Consider the following 17,297-nt stretch of genomic DNA (forward strand, 5'->3'; position numbering starts at 1 on the left):
AACACTGAATATTTGGAGAACGTTCTTATAACAAAAGTCTGTTAGCTGGGTATGGATATATTGATGTTTCTTAATTGAGCTCTGCATAAATATGTGAGTTTGGGTTTATATATTTCATACATGTATAAAAACACTTAACAGAATATTAGCTCTAGTTAATGTTGGTTTTATCAAATATAATAGTTTGATTTGGCATCAGCATAAACATTGTTTTATTGAGAATCATGCATGTTGTAAAAATGTGTGTTTCCATCACATATTTTCATATATGTGATATAATTAGGTATAATTCAAAAGTTTAAACATTCAAATCAGTCCGAAATTGGACATTGAATTTAAAACAGTGCTTTAAAACATTTTAGCGGCTCAATCTTTGTGATATCAGTAAATTCAGAACAAAGACATTCTGGCTGTGATTTTCTGTGGTTTTTCTGTTTTAGTAAACGTTGAATTCAATACACTTACTTTAATAAACTTAATCTCCTATAATTTTTATTCACAAATGTTTTTGAAGTGTCTTTTGTAACAAGAGACCAACTTTAAATCTGCTTTCATGAACTATAGCCGTTTAAGTTCAGATATATCAGTTCAGAAAGAAGGTGACAGTTTACAGGTTAAACAGCTTGTATAGTTTGTATGGCTTTCAAGTTTTTACTTTTTTGAATATCAACAATGGTGAAATGAGTCATGCTGCAATGCATGCTGGGAGAAACCACAGTATAAAACTCATAGCTCCCAGCATGCATTGCAGCATGAATCATTGATATTCATATGCTGATTCTTCATGTCTGTCTGAATGTATGTCTGTAGATTTATTTTACCTACAATACATTTAAAATTAAAATTCAGAATGTTTGATCTGTAGTTGATCCCCCTCCTTGAACTGCCACCTTACCGTGGTGTTGGGGTTTGAGTACCCGCATGACCCTAAGAGCTATGTTGTCCAGGGCTATTTGCCCCTGGTAGGGTCTCCCAAGGCAAATAGGTCCTAGGTGACGGGTCAGACTAAGAGCAGTTCAAAAACCTCTTATGACGGACTTAAAATCGAGGACCGTGATGTTGCCTGGCATGGCGCAGCCGGGGCCCTACCTTGGAGCCAGGCCCGGGGGTTGGGGCTTGTATGCGAGTGCCTGGTGGCCGGGCCTCCCCCCATGGGGTCCGGCCAGGCTTAGCCCGAAGGAGCAATGTGGGGCCGCCCTCCCGTGGGCTCACCACCTGCAGTAGAGACTGTAAGGGGCTGGTGCTTAGTGGATTGGGCAGCAGTCGAAGGCGAGGGCCTCGACAACCCGATCCCCGGACACTGAAACTAGCTCTAGGGACATGGAGCCTCACCTCGCTGGCGGGGAAGGAGCCTGAGATTGTGCATGAGGTTGAGAGGTACCGACTAGAGATTTTGCTGATAATAGCTGATCTTACTTTTTCTTCGCGTTTTCTGCCACAACAATTGTGTTTTACAAACACAGTTACAGCAGCCAAAGAAAAGCTAACGCAAAAAGAACAGGGACCAAGAGCCCAACTAAAGCAAACACTCATCACCACAATGGTGACTTCAAATGAAACAAATATCAACATCTAAACCTCTGTTAATTCTCACTAGGATCTTCTGTAGACATCTGACAGAAATAGTCAAAGTATCTGTATTTTATGTCTGTGATTAAGGCCAGAACAAAGTCTTTCCTTCAGATCTGGTTTCTCTCATGATCCAAAGATGTGTGATTTACAGATGTTTCCTTTATGTTCATGATTTTTGGACAAACACAAACTGTCTGTGAGCTGCTTGCAATTACAAAAGAAAATTACATTGAAATAAACGTGAGTTTAATTTAATGCATCCTGAGAGTTTTATTTGGTCGAGAAACAGTATAAATTATATCTAAATGAGACCATAAATGATGTTGAAAATATGTTCACAATGGCCACATCTGAACTAGTTTTAACCTTGTACGAAGGCTCCATGAATGTCTATATCAGACATGCAGAACACGTCAAAAAAAGACGTCATAAAAACTTTCATTCTGGCTCCTGAGTGGACGTCTTTTCAAAGTCCAACTTTTGTGACAAAGACTTTGAAAAGACGTCTTTTGGACAATTTTGATTAGTGGGATATATTGATAGCTATATAGCAGATATCAAAATGCTAATGCTAGCAATAGATAAACTAAAATAAATAAAAGGTACAAGCTGGAATACTAAGAATATTTGCAGTATTTATATGAGCTGTGTGATATCATAATGCAGGATGGCTGAAACAATGTTATGAACAGTTTTTGCACGTTCCCTGCTCAAGATTTATTGGCACCCATTAAACACCCCAACAAACAAGTCTGAATCTGTCACTAGACAATGGTTTTACTTTTGCTGGGTCAAACACAAGTTTGACAACATCAGCGTGAGCACAGGAGCAGTTCTCAGTATCCAGCAGGACGACCGCCTTTCCTCTCGTCAGATTCAGCACAGAGTTTGTCCCCCTCTCGCACAACCGCCTGGACCGCTGTTAATTCAGTATTTACACAGATTTCATGTTTCTTCTCCTTCAAGCCTTTAATTACACCCTGAATTCATAAACAAAGAGAGAAAAGTTGAATGTTTTCACTTTGTGAATCTATTTTAGATGTACACATTTACCCAATGCAACTTCCATTGCAAGGTACACATTTACATTCTTATCAGTTCTTGCTTTCCTTAGGAATCAAACCCATGACCTTGGTGTTGCAAGCACCAACACTCTACTGTTTGAGCTACAGGAAAGCTGTATTTAGATGACAAACTTTTGTTGTGTAAGAATCCTACCATATCAAAGTAATCGTCCACATTTGTCTCTTTCGTCTGGGTCTGAACTCTGGGTTCTGCAACAGCTTTCTTCAGGTCATAATCAAAGAATAGATAGTTTAGGATCACCTGAGATGAGAGAGACAGAACAGAGAGAAAAGTGTTTTTAGATAAAAAACAAATACATTTAAAAATCACACAAACTATTAGTGGCAAAGTAATGCAGCGGGAAAACGAGTGCGGAGACGAACGGGAACAAGGAAGTCAAGTGCATGACGTGTCTCTAATGCCTGGCTCACACTACAGGAGATTTAGGCCGATTTATCCCTGATTTTCCCCTCCCGAGAATCTGAGAAAAAATCTTGTTGATGACCTCGATCGGTTCCGATGTGCAGCGCAGATTATCTGGTAATGTGAGGCATTCACAGATCGAATCTTGCAGCTCCCGATCTGCTCTCACACAAATCAGGCTCGCCCCGATCATATCAAACATGTTTGATATTTCGGATTTTAAATTGAGTAAGACTGAGATTACGTCAGTACTGTCGAAATAGCCAAGAAACAAGAAACAAGTAGGGCTGTCGTGGTAAAGGAATTTCCCTTGAGGTAGTTTTGAATGACTCAACAGCGCGATATGCGTTTTTATCTCCATTTATTCACAGCAAACTCCCCAGTGTTAAATTAACACTCCTCAGTGTACATATAGGTCCAACTACAGAGTGTTAAAATGAACACTGAAGCAGTGTTGAAGTTAATGAGATAATCAAGTGATTAATTAAGTGATGATTGGCCATTAGTGGTGACAACTAATGTTAATAAGCAGAATCCTTGAAGGAAAGAGAAACATCAAGAACAGAAAAAGAGAAACACAAGAATTACTGACTTCGAGCCATTACACATTATTGCACTTAATATTACCAGTTGGCCTTTATTTCTGTCATACATCTACACACGTTCTTATTTAGATTTAGAGACGTTTAGATGGTAATGTTTAATGGAATGGTTCGTTTCGTGTCACCATTATGGTGGTCAGTGTTTGCTTTAGTTGGGCTCTTGACCCTTTCCTTTTCAAAATTAGTTTTTCTCTGTCTGTTCCAACTCTGTGTGTATAAAGCACATTTGTTATGGTAAGAAAAACTATGACGTGGGCTGTGTTTCCCACAAAGCATTGCAAGCCTAATTTGATTGTACAGACCATTTGTTGCAGTTGTTCTACGATCAAATTATGCTTAAGATGCTTTTGGGAAATGCAGTCCTGGTCATGATGGTCATGTTCTGATGATGAAATTACAATTTTGTAATGGCCTGATTCACTGAACCAGCATTATATACTGATTTTACACGTTTTATTCAAATGAATTACAATAGCTAATTTTAACAGACCTTAACAAAATCTGAAAGTTTTAAAATCACACACAGACATCAAGATTCTACATATGAATCTCAACAATGGTGACAATCAAACAAATGCTTCATGTTGCAGTGCATGATGGGAGCCACCAATCAAAATGCATTCATGGTTCACATCATGCATTGCAGCATGAATAAATTATGCAGCTGAACTGTCCTTTAATTTTCATTGTTTTTTCCTGTTTGCTTTTATTTTGCCATTGTTTTATTATGACTTTAGTTTTGTGATGTTCAGAGTTGATCTGTTCGTCACTAGTTTGTTTATTGTCACCATTGTTGAGATTCATATGCTGATTCTTGATGTCTGTGTGTTTTAAAACAATAACTTATGTGCACAAAATGTTTTCAAAATGTTTCATATTGCTATTGGATCTCAAACTGTAAAATCTCAGAGCAACAAATCACCAATACTAAAACAAGACATCAAGCATATAGTCAAAGATTTAGACTCAGAATGACATCAGGACAATGTCAGTATCACAACATATTGTGAGCAGGTTTTCTCTTGCGGTAACAAATGTGCTTTATAAACACAATGTTGGAATAGTCAAAGAAAAACTAACTATTAAACAAGAAAAGGACCAAAAGCCCAACTAAAGCAAACACTGACCACCACAATGGTGACTTGAAACGAAATATTCCATAAAACATTACCATCTAAACTTCTGTTTAATCTCAAGAACTTTTGTAGATGTATGACAGAAATAAAGTCAAACTGGTAAAATAATAAGTGCAACAATGTGTAATGGCTCGAAGTCAGTAGTTCTTGTGTTTCTCTTTTTTTCTGTTCTTCTTGTTTCTATTTCCTTCAATGATTCTTCTTATTAACATCAGGTGTCACCACTAATGGCCAATCATCACTTAATTAATCACTTAATTATCTCATTAACTTCAACACTGCTTCAGTGTTAATTTTTAACACCCTGTTGTTGGACCTATATGTACACCGAGGAGTGTTAATTTAACACTGGGGAGTTTGCTGTGTTTCTTGCTAATAAGTGTTACGCTGTGGTCAGCTGGCACAAAGACGAGTACATGTTCAGTAATGAAACCGAAACTAAAAAGTCAGTTAAAACGAAGCGGAGTGAAATGAAGATACAATGTCAAAATAAGGGTCGGGTCCACATAATATAATAAACACAACATAAACCTGACAATGAGCTTGTTAGGCCATTGTTATATAACAGTTAGTTCCTTGAATCTCACTTTACGAGAGGCTTTCTGCTGATATTTCACCAGGCATTGAAAGTCTCTGCGCATTCTAGACAGGCTCTCACTCAGTCATTAAACTGTTCATTCAACGGAAATGTAAAAATGCGGATGCATTCAAAGATAGATGTAATGAAACAAGCTGTTAATTATTTTAATATTTAATTTAAACTTTGAACTCCACTTTACAAGGCTCATCTGAGCAGCAATGCTGAAGCTGATGCGTCCCTTCATGATCAATGGCATTGATTCATTGTATTGAACAGCGCTGACGCCATTCATTAGACATATCCTTAAAAGGATGATTTTTGAAAGATTTCGCTTTCCTTGGTCATGGCTACCTTTTTACAAATATGACTTGATATGAAGGACAGATATTGTGTTTACATGCTTTTCCGCTTCAGATCTGCTGCGTGAGATCACATGAGGCGTTATGTTAAATTGAGCAAAGCTTTAATTGTTCAGCGCTCGACAGTGTATTTTGTTACCTGAGCAGTTGCAGTGGTGATATTTGTCCCACCTGAACCTCCAACCACCATTCTGACTTTCTCCTCATTTTGACTTCTGTTTTCGTCTAATATTATTGTGGGACACATTGATGAAGGTGGCCATTTACCTTGTCAAAACAAATAGTTATATATCTTACATGTGAACTTTTATATTTATATTGGTGGTTTTACTTGTGCTCAACATTGTAACTCATTTAAACTCAAGGCATGCCATTTGCTTTACCTGGTTTAATTAAGTAGTTTTTGTAAACTCCATTTTTCCCCTTAGGATCGATGAAATCCTTCATTTGGTCATTAAATATAATGCCTGTTGAGGGTGACCTCACTTTAGAGCCAAACCTGTGAGAACACAAAACAAGATCCAGACGACAAGATTGAAAACAACAGCAAAGCAACAGTGTTTCATAAACTACACTGTTAGACCTTACCAGGCTTATGTGTTGCCAGTAATTTACTGTTAACTGTACAGTTCTTTACTATAATCTAATCTACAATATGTAACTGTAAAAATACCATGCACTAAATTAAAATTTGGGTTAACTAATTTCACTTGTAGAAACCAACTGCCTTAAACTGCATTTAAATGGATTAACTAATATTTATAATGGACTAACTATGTGAGCAAAGTATTACTGTGAACTTATTTCATTTGAGACTAAACATGTTTAAATAAAGAGATTTCTTATTCAGAGTTTAATTTAGCATCAAAAGTGTTACTTTACCACCACTGTGAAACTACAGCAACCAATTACAATGATGGCTGGCACAGACAGACACACTGAGTTACACTGCTTTATAGAAACAGAGATATCAGCACATGAATCTCAACAATGGTGGCAAAAAATAAATAAAATTGTTCAAAATGTTTTAATGCACTATATGATAATTGATTACAGAAACATTGCTGGATCTCATGCTGTATTCTCAGATATAGGATTAATAAATATTATTTTTAGAACAAAAGTTTTCTAGCTGGGTTACGGCATGTTTTCTTACAATACTAATGAGAATTTTTAATTAAAGTATATTACAAACTTTTAATTTAGAACCTAAAGAATCATATTAGCTTGTACAAAAATGGCATTATATGACCCCTTTAAGAAATACTCTGGATTACATAAAAAATGCTAAAAATATATATATATATGATGTTGTACAAGGACAGTGATGCTATTATCAATAAAATATACCTAACTTTAGACCTAAGGATTAGACTCTAAATGAGTTCAGTGACCAACAAAAACACAAACAACATCAGATAACCTTTTCTCTTTGTTCACGAGGGTACTATATAAGCAGCAGACACCACGTCATCCCATTGACAAATTCTTCATCTCTTTGTCTCTTAATATTTCTCTTACTCGTTATTGATGCTGCTGGTGACTGCCACTGCACTCCCATCTTCTGCGATAATAGACAGGTGAGATGTGCCATGGTCATCAGGCACTGTATCAATGTTCTCATCATCATAGCTGGTTTGTTTGAAGACATCATTAATCTTACTCCTGATGTGGTCCGCAAAGCTGTCTGAGGTCATATTTTTGACCAACTGTTAAACAAAATTTACAAAACACATAAATATAGAAACAGGGAAAAGCTTTGATAAAATGACGTCTGCTATAATCACATGATCGATCACGATGAATCAGTCGCATCAGTTTGATGTCACTAACTGCAGGTGTTTTCAGATCTTGTGTGTGTCATGTCACTACTTACATCACATTTGGTTCATATATGTGGAAGGGAACATTATCAGTGAATAAACACGTGATTTTCAGTCTGCTTCTCACACAAAGCTATGGATTCGACATTTGGAAATAAAAGTGGACAAGTCATATGGAGCTTTTATATGGTAAATTTTTTGAGTAAATTTTTGGTCTTTTATTTCTTTATTGAACAGGACAGCGGAGATGAGACGGGAAACAATTGGGCAGAATGAGTGGAACAGGATCGGCAAGGACCTTGAGTCTGGATTCAAGCTGCGGTCATGCTATATATCAGACTGCTATTACGTCACAAGGCTTTTCATCCAACATTTGTGGTACGTATTTGATGTGTTTGGAGCTTGAAAGGGTCACACTGAACTGCTAAAGTATGGAGGGAAAAGTTTCCCCATCTTGTCTCTTTGGAGTCCCAGAATTGTTTTTTTTTTTTGTTGAATTATCTCTTTAAAACCATAAGAATCCATAAAGTTGAACTCACCTCAGTGATGTTTTCATAACGTCCCAGTTTTCTCTTTTGGACATCAGTGAAGCGGAACGCCTCTATCATACGATGATACATCAAAGTCTTTTTCTCTCTTGTGGACACATTGCTGCTGTTTGAGATGTTGTAACCTGAAATTACAGGTTTTTCAACTGCTTACAATCAAAATCATTATCTGTCACACAATTTCTGAAACCTGACACTCAGCATTTGAGTCGTGCACAGAACACAAAACTGAATTATGTGTGACTAACCTTATTAAGGACTGAAATATAGGACTGACAACCTTATTCTGATGCTGTGTGAACGTTGTCATAGACACACACTCACTGACCTTTGAGTATGTTGAGTATCAGAGCGAGTACAGGTCCACCGAATGGAGCATCAGGAGCAAGAAATGTGTATTTCCCCACAGTAAAGTTTAATGCATACTCAGTCAGCACTGGCTTATAATCCCGTAGGTCCTTACGTGTTATATTGCCTCCTGTGTAATGAAAGATCACAGTTCTTTTCACACTGCAGGACTATCTGGGGTAACATTCAGTCACTGCTGTGTTCACACTGCACGATGGATCGGCGACAGGAGGTTTCACACTGCATGACTTTACATAAAGAATCGCCGACAACTTCTGCTTCTGGTCCGCAAACTACGTTTCACAACCAAACACACGCGAGAAGTGATCAGGAAATAATGCAAGATCACACGTGCGTGAGACAGGAGTTCTAGCGCCACACTGAAATTGTTATTAAAAATGATAGCCTGCAAGAAGTTTGTGATCCAAATTGTCTGTGCGCTGATTTGCAGCGAAAAAGAGAAAAAAAAAACAGATGCAGGAGAGAATGTTTGGGGAGACGAGGGGAGCAAGGATTGTGTTTCAGCAAAGAGAGTTGGGGTAAATAAATAATTTTGCAAGCAAATGGTTTTGCTTTGTTTCTGTTTGATATAATTATAAATATATATATTAAAATACTGATATTCTGGTCTATAACTCCTTCCCGAACTTCCCGCTGTCCTGTATCTTGCTCTCATTGGCTGCAGGTCATCGCCGATGTAGTTTTCAGTCAGAACACATTCACACAACAGGATTTTGAACACTTTCACAAAGCAAGATTTTGAACACTTTCACAAAGCAAGATTTTGAACACTTTCACAAAGCAGGATTTTGAACACTTTCACAAAGCAGGATTTTGAACACTTTCACAAAGCAAGATTTTGAACACTTTCACAAAGCAGGATTTTGAACACTTTCACAAAGCAAGATTTTGAACACTTTCACAAAGCAAGATTTTGAACACTTTCACAAAGCAGGATTTTGAACACTTTCACAAAGCAGGATTTTGAACACTTTCACAAAGCAAGATTTTGAACACTTTCACAAAGCAGGATTTTGAACACTTTCACAAAGCAGGATTTTGAACACTTTCACAAAGCAAGATTTTGAACACTTTCACAAAGCAGGATTTTGAACACTTTCACAAAGCAAGATTTTGAACACTTTCACAAAGCAGGATTTTGAACACTTTCACAAAGCAAGATTTTGAACACTTTCACAAAGCAAGATTTTGAACACTTTCACAAAGCAGGATTTTGAACACTTTCACAAAGCAGGATTTTGAACACTTTCACAAAGCAAGATTTTGAACACTTTCACAAAGCAGGATTTTGAACACTTTCACAAAGCAAGATTTTGAACACTTTCACAAAGCAAAGATTTTGAACACTTTCACAAAGCAGGATTTTGAACACTTTCACACAACAGGATTTTGAACACATTCACACAGCAGGATTTTGAATCGCCGACAGGTCCAGATATTTAGCATGTCAAATATATCACGGGCATCAGCGACTCTCTCAGATCACGTCTTTGATAACTCACACTGCGTGAATTGTTTTAGTGATTGTCACTCGCGTGAACGAGCACTGATTTGCCTATGATTTCGGCCATTTGTTGAGGATCTCGCAAAACCGGTTGGCAAGTGAAAATCGTGCCTAAAATCGTGTAGTGTGAACTCGACAGTAGACGAATAAAGTCAAATTTAAGCATGAAATAACCTCTAGCCTTGATATCATCCACTATAGTCTGAGTTAATGACCCATTATAAAAGACATCTGCTCCTTTATCTGAGATCTTCTTATAGGTGACAGCTAGTTCAGGAAAACTTAGAGTGTCATTTTCCTTCAAGGGTGTATTATCTGATTTATTGCAAAACACTTTCCTGGAAAGAAGAAAAAGAAGAACAGAAGATCATTCCATAAATTAAAAGGCTAATGCTCTAGGAAACATGCTGTAAGTAGAGATATATAATGTTATAATAGTGTCAGATCTGTGTTGTAGTGTCACTGGTGGCTGTTGCAAGGAAGTGCACAACGAATGAGAATACCAGGAAATAGTCTTAAATCCAACAATGAAAGCAAAAACACAGAAAAACAACCACTCAATGCTGACAAGAAAGAACAAAGAACTGAACAAAACAGGGAGTAGTTATACCAGAACTAAATGAGGGAACTAATGAGTTAATTAATGAACAACAGGTGAACTGAATGAAACTGACACAGACTAGAAACTATGGCCCCGTTTACACGTACTTGGTTATTTTGAAAAACGGAGACATTTCCCTTCGTTTGCGCCCTTCGTTTACACGCAAACGAAGAATTCGCCAATGAAACCGATTCTTTCTAAAAACTCCGGCCAGAGTGGAGATTTTGAAAATCTTTGTTTGCATGTTTGCATGTAAACTGAGAAAAACAGAGTTTTAGGCAGCGACGTCACAGAATGTGACTATTTTCGGGATTCTGATTGGCTAAGTTGGGCTTGAGCTTCTCGTTACACTGCCACCTACAGGTTTGGCATGCTCTTGACAGCATATACACGGGTTCGTGTGCACAATGTTATTTTTGAAAATGAAGAGGGGTGAAATGTCCGTTTATGAAATGGCCATCCACGTGTAAACTTAGCCTATGTCAAGTGAAGAACAAACACAATGAAACAGAGCATTCTCCTGACAGTAGGATATTTGCCATTGAGAATTTTTTTTTTTTTTTTTTTGGGAAAATTAGTTTTACGGTTGTTCACAGTTGACTTATTCTTACCACAATGTTTTATCATTCTGAATTGTGTCACAAGTCTCCTTGATGGCATTAGCCAAGGCCTTGCCAATCAGAAAACCATCCTTTGCCAGATTTATACTGGGCTTAAACAGCTCCTTCCATGGCAGTCTCCCGTGTCTTTCGTGTGCCATCTGATAACCACGCAGTTCTCCTGCACTGTTAACCCTTGCTGTAAAATTCTGACAATATTATACCATTTTCCATTAAAACAGTAATATACCGTAGAAAATAAAAGTAGCCTACAGGAATATACTGTGAATTAACAGTGCTCAAAGTCGACACTCAGAGGCTGTTTTCACCATCACACCCTATACCCTCATTCACTATTCCCTACATTAGTTCACTAATATAGTCCACTTGAATGAAAAGAAGTGAGTGAATTGAGACACTGATGAACACCTGATAAGCAGAATCACTGAAGGACAGAGAAACAAGAACAGAAAAAAGAGAAACACAAGAACTACAACTGACTTCTAGCCACACTGAGTGTGAAACCAGTTTACAAACCAGTTCACGATTATTTCTTTCATACATGTACAAAAGTTCTTGTTGAGAATTAACAGAGATTTAGTTATTAATAAAGTTTGTTGTCACCATGATGGAGATCAGTATTTGCTTTAGTTGGTCTCTTGTCCCTGGACTTCTTACCATTCATCTCTCTCTGACTGCTGTAACAGTGAGTTTATAAAACACATTTGTTATGGCAAGAAAAAGTCAAGAGGAAGATGATCAGGTGTTTTTATTTTTTTGTGGTGATGTCACAATCATCCTGGACATGCCTGATTTTCAGATTTTTCCTGTATATTGTCATTGAAATTATAGTTATCTCATATTTAGCATATATCTGTGAATCTACAAAATGAAATCAATATTTCTGAAATCAGGTCTTCTGAAAAATAACAATCATATAGTGCATTCAATTTTATTTTACTCCTGCTTGGCTCAGACACACACAGACATCAACAATCAGCATATGAATCTCAACAATGGTGAAAAGTTTCATGTCGCAATGCATGCTGGGTTCCAGGATAATATAAAACTCCCAGCATGCACTGCTGCATGAATAATAATAATAATAATAAAAAAGAAATATTGCCACCATTGTTGAGATTCATGTGCTAAATTGTGATATCTCGGTGATTCTAAAACACAGTGTAGCTCTGTTTCTCTGGTTATGCATCATGTGTTAAAAAAAAAAAAGAGTCATTGTATCTTATTGCTGCGTTTTCACAGTGGTGGTAATGTAACACTTTTGATTGAGGATTAAACTCTGAATAAGTGAGAATAAATTCCTTAGTGAATGAACAGGCAATATGATGATTTTGTCATCATAATCATTATAACTGCAGTCATTCATAAACTGTGTGTGCACAAGTGTGACTTGCAAAAACACAGCTCAAGCAGCAAAAGAAAAGCTAATGTTTTAGCATCAGCATCCCAACTAAAGCAAGCACTGATCTCTATAACGGTAACTTCAAACCAAACATTTTCAATTAAACATCTCAATAACAACTTCTGTATGACAGAAATAAAGTCATACTGGTTAATAATAAGTGTAATAATGTGTAATGGCTGGAAGTCAGTCGTAGTTATTGTGTTTCTCTATTTTCTGTTCTTGTGTTTCTCTTTTCTTCAGTGATTCTGCTTACAATCACTTACATATTCCCTTAATTATCTCACTGCATCGTTACTTTTTACTCGTAGTGTGGATTTCCCTGAGGGGTTGAAAGGGTTAACTGTGTAAGATAAAAAAGACACACCCACAAAATGTATTTTAACAGTAATAAACTGAAAGTTATAAAACAGGTTTATACTGGCAACACTGTTGCCAGTAGTTTACTGTAAAATTATTTTTTTGGGTCACCATTGTGCAGAAGAGTAGAGCCTGTGCTTCAGTCCAGGAGAAGATCTACAAACATTGATGATATGCTGCATGTTGCTTTATTTAACAGGCGGTGACTGTGTAGTTGCTGATCCAGTGGAAATCTTTTTATGTACAATAGTTTTTTAGTGGTCTCAAATGAAAGAAGTTCACAGTAATGCTTTGCTCACATTATTAATGCATTATACATTTTAGTTAATACATTTAAATGATAGTTGGTCAATTTAAGGCAGTCGGTTTCTGCAAGTGTAATTAGTTAACTATAATTTAGTGCATTTTTACAGAAACAAACTAGATTACAGTAAAGAACTGTACAATTAACAGTATATTACTGGCAACAGTGTTGCCAGTATTTTACTGTAAAAAAACCCGGTAAGGTCTAACAGTGTGGCACAGCGATATACAACCCTGGCATGAGATTCATATAAAACAGACAAGTCAAGTCATTCAATGGCCAAATGAAAAAAAACAAAAACAAACAGAGACATACCTTAGCTGTTTTAATGTTTTAATGTGTGGACGAATGTGCTTATACTGAATCTGCTTTAAAACCTTAATGGAGGCTGGATTTGGAGATATGTAGATTTATGCTGGTTTACCTGGTTTTTCTTTCCCAGTGTCATTGTCAAACATGTTCTGTAAAGCATTCATTGGAGCGGTTTCTCTAGCATTAATTGTCTCCACCATTCCTGAAGGTAAAAGCATGAAACTTTTAATTTAGCACAAAGATGTGGCCCAGTGGTCAAGAGGTTGCAGTGATTCGGCCAGATAGGACACTGAAGAATTAAAGGATCTAACTTGAGATCTTTAATAGCAAGCTGTGGTGCAGCTTAAAAATGGCAGTCATATACAGTGTTGCAGGAAGCCACTTCTTTAATGATTCATTGTATCTGCTGAATGGCAAATGAAATCTGCATCAAGTTTAACTAAGGGCACTGTTTTTCAGCTCAGCCCCAGACAATCTTCAGATACTGGACATTAGAAAACATTTAGTAGCTCAAGACGTGCTTTATAAAGATAAACACTCATAGGAGGCATGTTTTTTGTTTCTTGATATGTAGCCGTTGTGGGAGATTGTTGTGGGAGTCTGATTTAAGTCTCTCAAAGCCTATATCTGTATACCTGTTGATGCATTGTATATGGTGAAAACCACTCCTCCTCCGATGCCCATGTTGTGGGGATTGACCACACTCAGACACAGCAGAGCAGCAATAGCAGCATCAACTACTGAACCGTTACGCTTCAACATGTCACTGCAAACACAAAGAGCTCTGTGTAAAGTCAAGTGAACTTTATATTATTAATGCAGTCTAGGGTTGTAAAATTTCTCCCAGAAACATAAATGTGTCTCTTTGTAATCGTTCTGTACCTCCCAATCTTAGAGCAATTCTCAGCATCCGTTGCAACTGCTGCTTTAGCATAGCAATTATCAGAGCAATTCGCAGCATCCGCTGCTCTATCATAGCAATTACCAGTGGATGTCGGAGTGGGTCTCTTAGTGAGTGTCAGAGAGAGTGTCAGAATGAGCACCAGTAAAACCACTGCAATCACAATGGCAAACCAATATCTGAAAGTAAACCACCAGAGTACAGTTTGAGAAGTTTCATATTTATTCATTACACACTGTAAAAATGAATACGCTATATCTAATCAATAAAATTGTGGCAACAGATTACAAGCAATATTATTAATTAAATTTAACAAATTAGAATTGAGTAATAATTAATCAAATTAATTCCTTAAAAATTACCCATTTAAAATGAGTAAAATTTACAAAAAACATTTTCAATTTTTTTTTTTTTTATTGCCAACATTGAAGACACCTGATGTTAACAGGCAGAATCACTGAAGGAGGAAACCGTAATTTTAATTTTAAACCGCTCTTGACCTTAAATCATTTACTTTAGATTTTGTTTGGCTGCTGTATCTGAGTTATAACAGCCAGATGAACAAAGAGAAAAGGTGATCTGATGGTGTTGGTTATGTTTTAACCATAAAATAATGGTAATAATCATTATTTCACAATAACTTTGATGGAGAAGGCCTGAAGATTCCTCTTAAAGGAGCACACCGACTTTTTGGGACTTTAGCTTATTCACCATATCCCCCAGAGTTAGATAAGTCCATACATACCCTTTTCATCTCCGTGCGTGCCGTATCTCTGTCTGACGTACCCACCGATAGCCTAGCTTAGCACAAAGACTGGAGGTAAACGGCTCCAGCTAGCATACTGCTCTCAATAAGTGACAAAATAACGCCAACATTTTCCTATTTACATGTTGTGATTTGTATAGTCACACCGTGTACAAATAACAAGGTCACATGAGACACAGCCATCTTCTAACCGTATACATACTGGGAAATATATTCTCAGAAGGTGAAGCACTGCTACTTGGGCGGAGTGATTTGCTCGCAGCGCCTGAGAAGCCCCGTGGTGAGGAGAAGAGAGTTCGCTCAGAGTTGAAGTAAATCACTCCGCAGAAGTAGCAGTGCTTCGCCTTCTGAGAATATAGTTCCCAGAATGTATACGGTTAGAAGATGGCTGTGTCTCATGTGACCTTGCGAGTGTCATTCATTCGATAAATATGCCCAGTCTAACGGAGGTGGCGTTCACGAAGAATGGTTTACAGATCACTAGAACCAGTTCTCTCAAATATGACAGAGTTTGGCACATGGTCCTTCCAGCATACACCCAGTATGGAGAGAAGGCAGCGAAAATGGAAGGCGTTGAAGCGGTGTTCGTACCTCCTGTATGTTGTCCATGTCTCACTTGCATATAGTAAGGTGCTAAGTACACATGCATGGTATACACAGACTTTGAGGAGCAATGAGAGGTTATTGTTGTGCCAGACACGCTTGCTCAATTTTCCAAACATTGATGATGCCTTCCCAATATGCATGTCAAGCTCTGCGTCAAGGTTATTGTTGTTTGATACTGTGGAACCCAGGTAGGTGAATTTGTCTACCACACATAGACATGTCTTGTTAATGTATACTGTAGGGTTTAGGGTTGCAGTTTGGGCAAGGATAACTGTCTTTTTAAGACTAATCTGCAAATCAAACTCTAAACATGCAGCGGCAAAAGATGAGCAGAGTAGTTGTAGATCTGCCTCTGAGTGGGCAACAAAGGCAGCATCATCAGCATAAAGCAGCTCACATACCAGAACATGGCGTACTTTAGTCTTCGCCCGCAGTCTGGCCAGATTGAACAGTTTTCCTGAGCTGCAGGGAAGGCACAGCGTAGTAGGGCAGAGAAGAAAATTCCGAAGAGGGTAGGATTTGTCCTTGCTTTACCCCACACCTTATCTGGAACTCGTTAGAGCGAGTGCCTTCAGACTGTACAGTTGCCTTCATGCCCTCATGAAACTCAGTGATCACCTTCAGTAACTTTGGAGGGCAGCCAAGTCTTTGTAGGATGAGGAAAAGTCCAGATCGACTAACGTGGTCAAAAGCCTTGGTCAAGTCTACAAACACCAAGAACAGAGGTTTATGCTGTTCAATACACTTTTCCTGTAGTTGACGAACACAGAACACCATGTCTGCTATGGAGCGGCCAGCACGAAACCCTATATTCTTACTATAAAACTCTTACGACAAACATGTCTTCTAATATCTTCAACATGTACTGAACATGGGGAATAAGAAAACTTTCCTTTGCCTGAGTTCAAAGCTGTGCTGTAGCGGCATATGTGGGGGGAAAAGTAGGCTATATTTAATAGGCTACTCAATCAAAAGATTAAACACAACTACAAGCCAAGTATACTTAGGATAACTAATTATACGATTAAGTATTATCTTGATCAAAACATTGAGTAAAAGTATAGGCCAAATATACTTTGACTTTTCTGTCAGTATAAGTCAAGTTCACTGTAAAACATTGTTGCCAGTAATTTATTTCTAATTTAATTACTTATTTAATTATTTAATTTATTTAATTTTATTTCTGTCATATGTCTACAGAAGTTCTTATTCTGAATTAACATACGTTTAGATGTTGATGTTTAATTGAAAATATTTGGGTTTGGGTTACATTGTTTTTTTTCCTCTGCCTGTTTAACATGCCACATTTGTTTTAACAAAAAAATTATGATAATCATTTTAAGTATGGTTCTGAGAAGTACACAAAAAGTAGATTGAAAGTATACCTTCTTATTATTAGTTTAAAAGAAGTATATTAATGGCACACTTGAATAAACTTATTTTT

At 37.3% G+C, this 17,297-nt stretch overlaps 1 protein-coding gene across 1 annotated transcript; it reads right to left on the reverse strand.

The window, feature by feature from the left end:
* Positions 1 to 2,183: 2,183 nt before the first annotated feature.
* On the reverse strand, positions 2,184 to 16,372 carry LOC311069817 (glutathione hydrolase 1 proenzyme-like). Its single transcript, XM_084093286.1, has 12 exons — positions 14,463 to 16,372; positions 14,216 to 14,346; positions 13,693 to 13,782; positions 11,194 to 11,380; positions 10,156 to 10,319; positions 8,437 to 8,586; positions 8,100 to 8,233; positions 7,259 to 7,446; positions 6,121 to 6,236; positions 5,877 to 5,962; positions 2,791 to 2,898; positions 2,184 to 2,552 (listed from the first exon to the last, which is right to left on the reverse strand). Exons 1-12 carry the CDS (start codon positions 14,708 to 14,710, stop codon positions 2,409 to 2,411), a joined length of 1,746 nt encoding a protein of 581 aa, XP_083949412.1. The 5' UTR covers positions 14,711 to 16,372; the 3' UTR covers positions 2,184 to 2,408.
* Between the last annotated feature and the right edge of the window lie 925 nt (positions 16,373 to 17,297).

Source organism: Abramis brama, assembly GCF_963993115.1.
Source record: "Abramis brama genome assembly, chromosome: 2".
In the NCBI taxonomy this organism is placed as follows: domain Eukaryota; kingdom Metazoa; phylum Chordata; class Actinopteri; order Cypriniformes; family Leuciscidae; genus Abramis; species Abramis brama.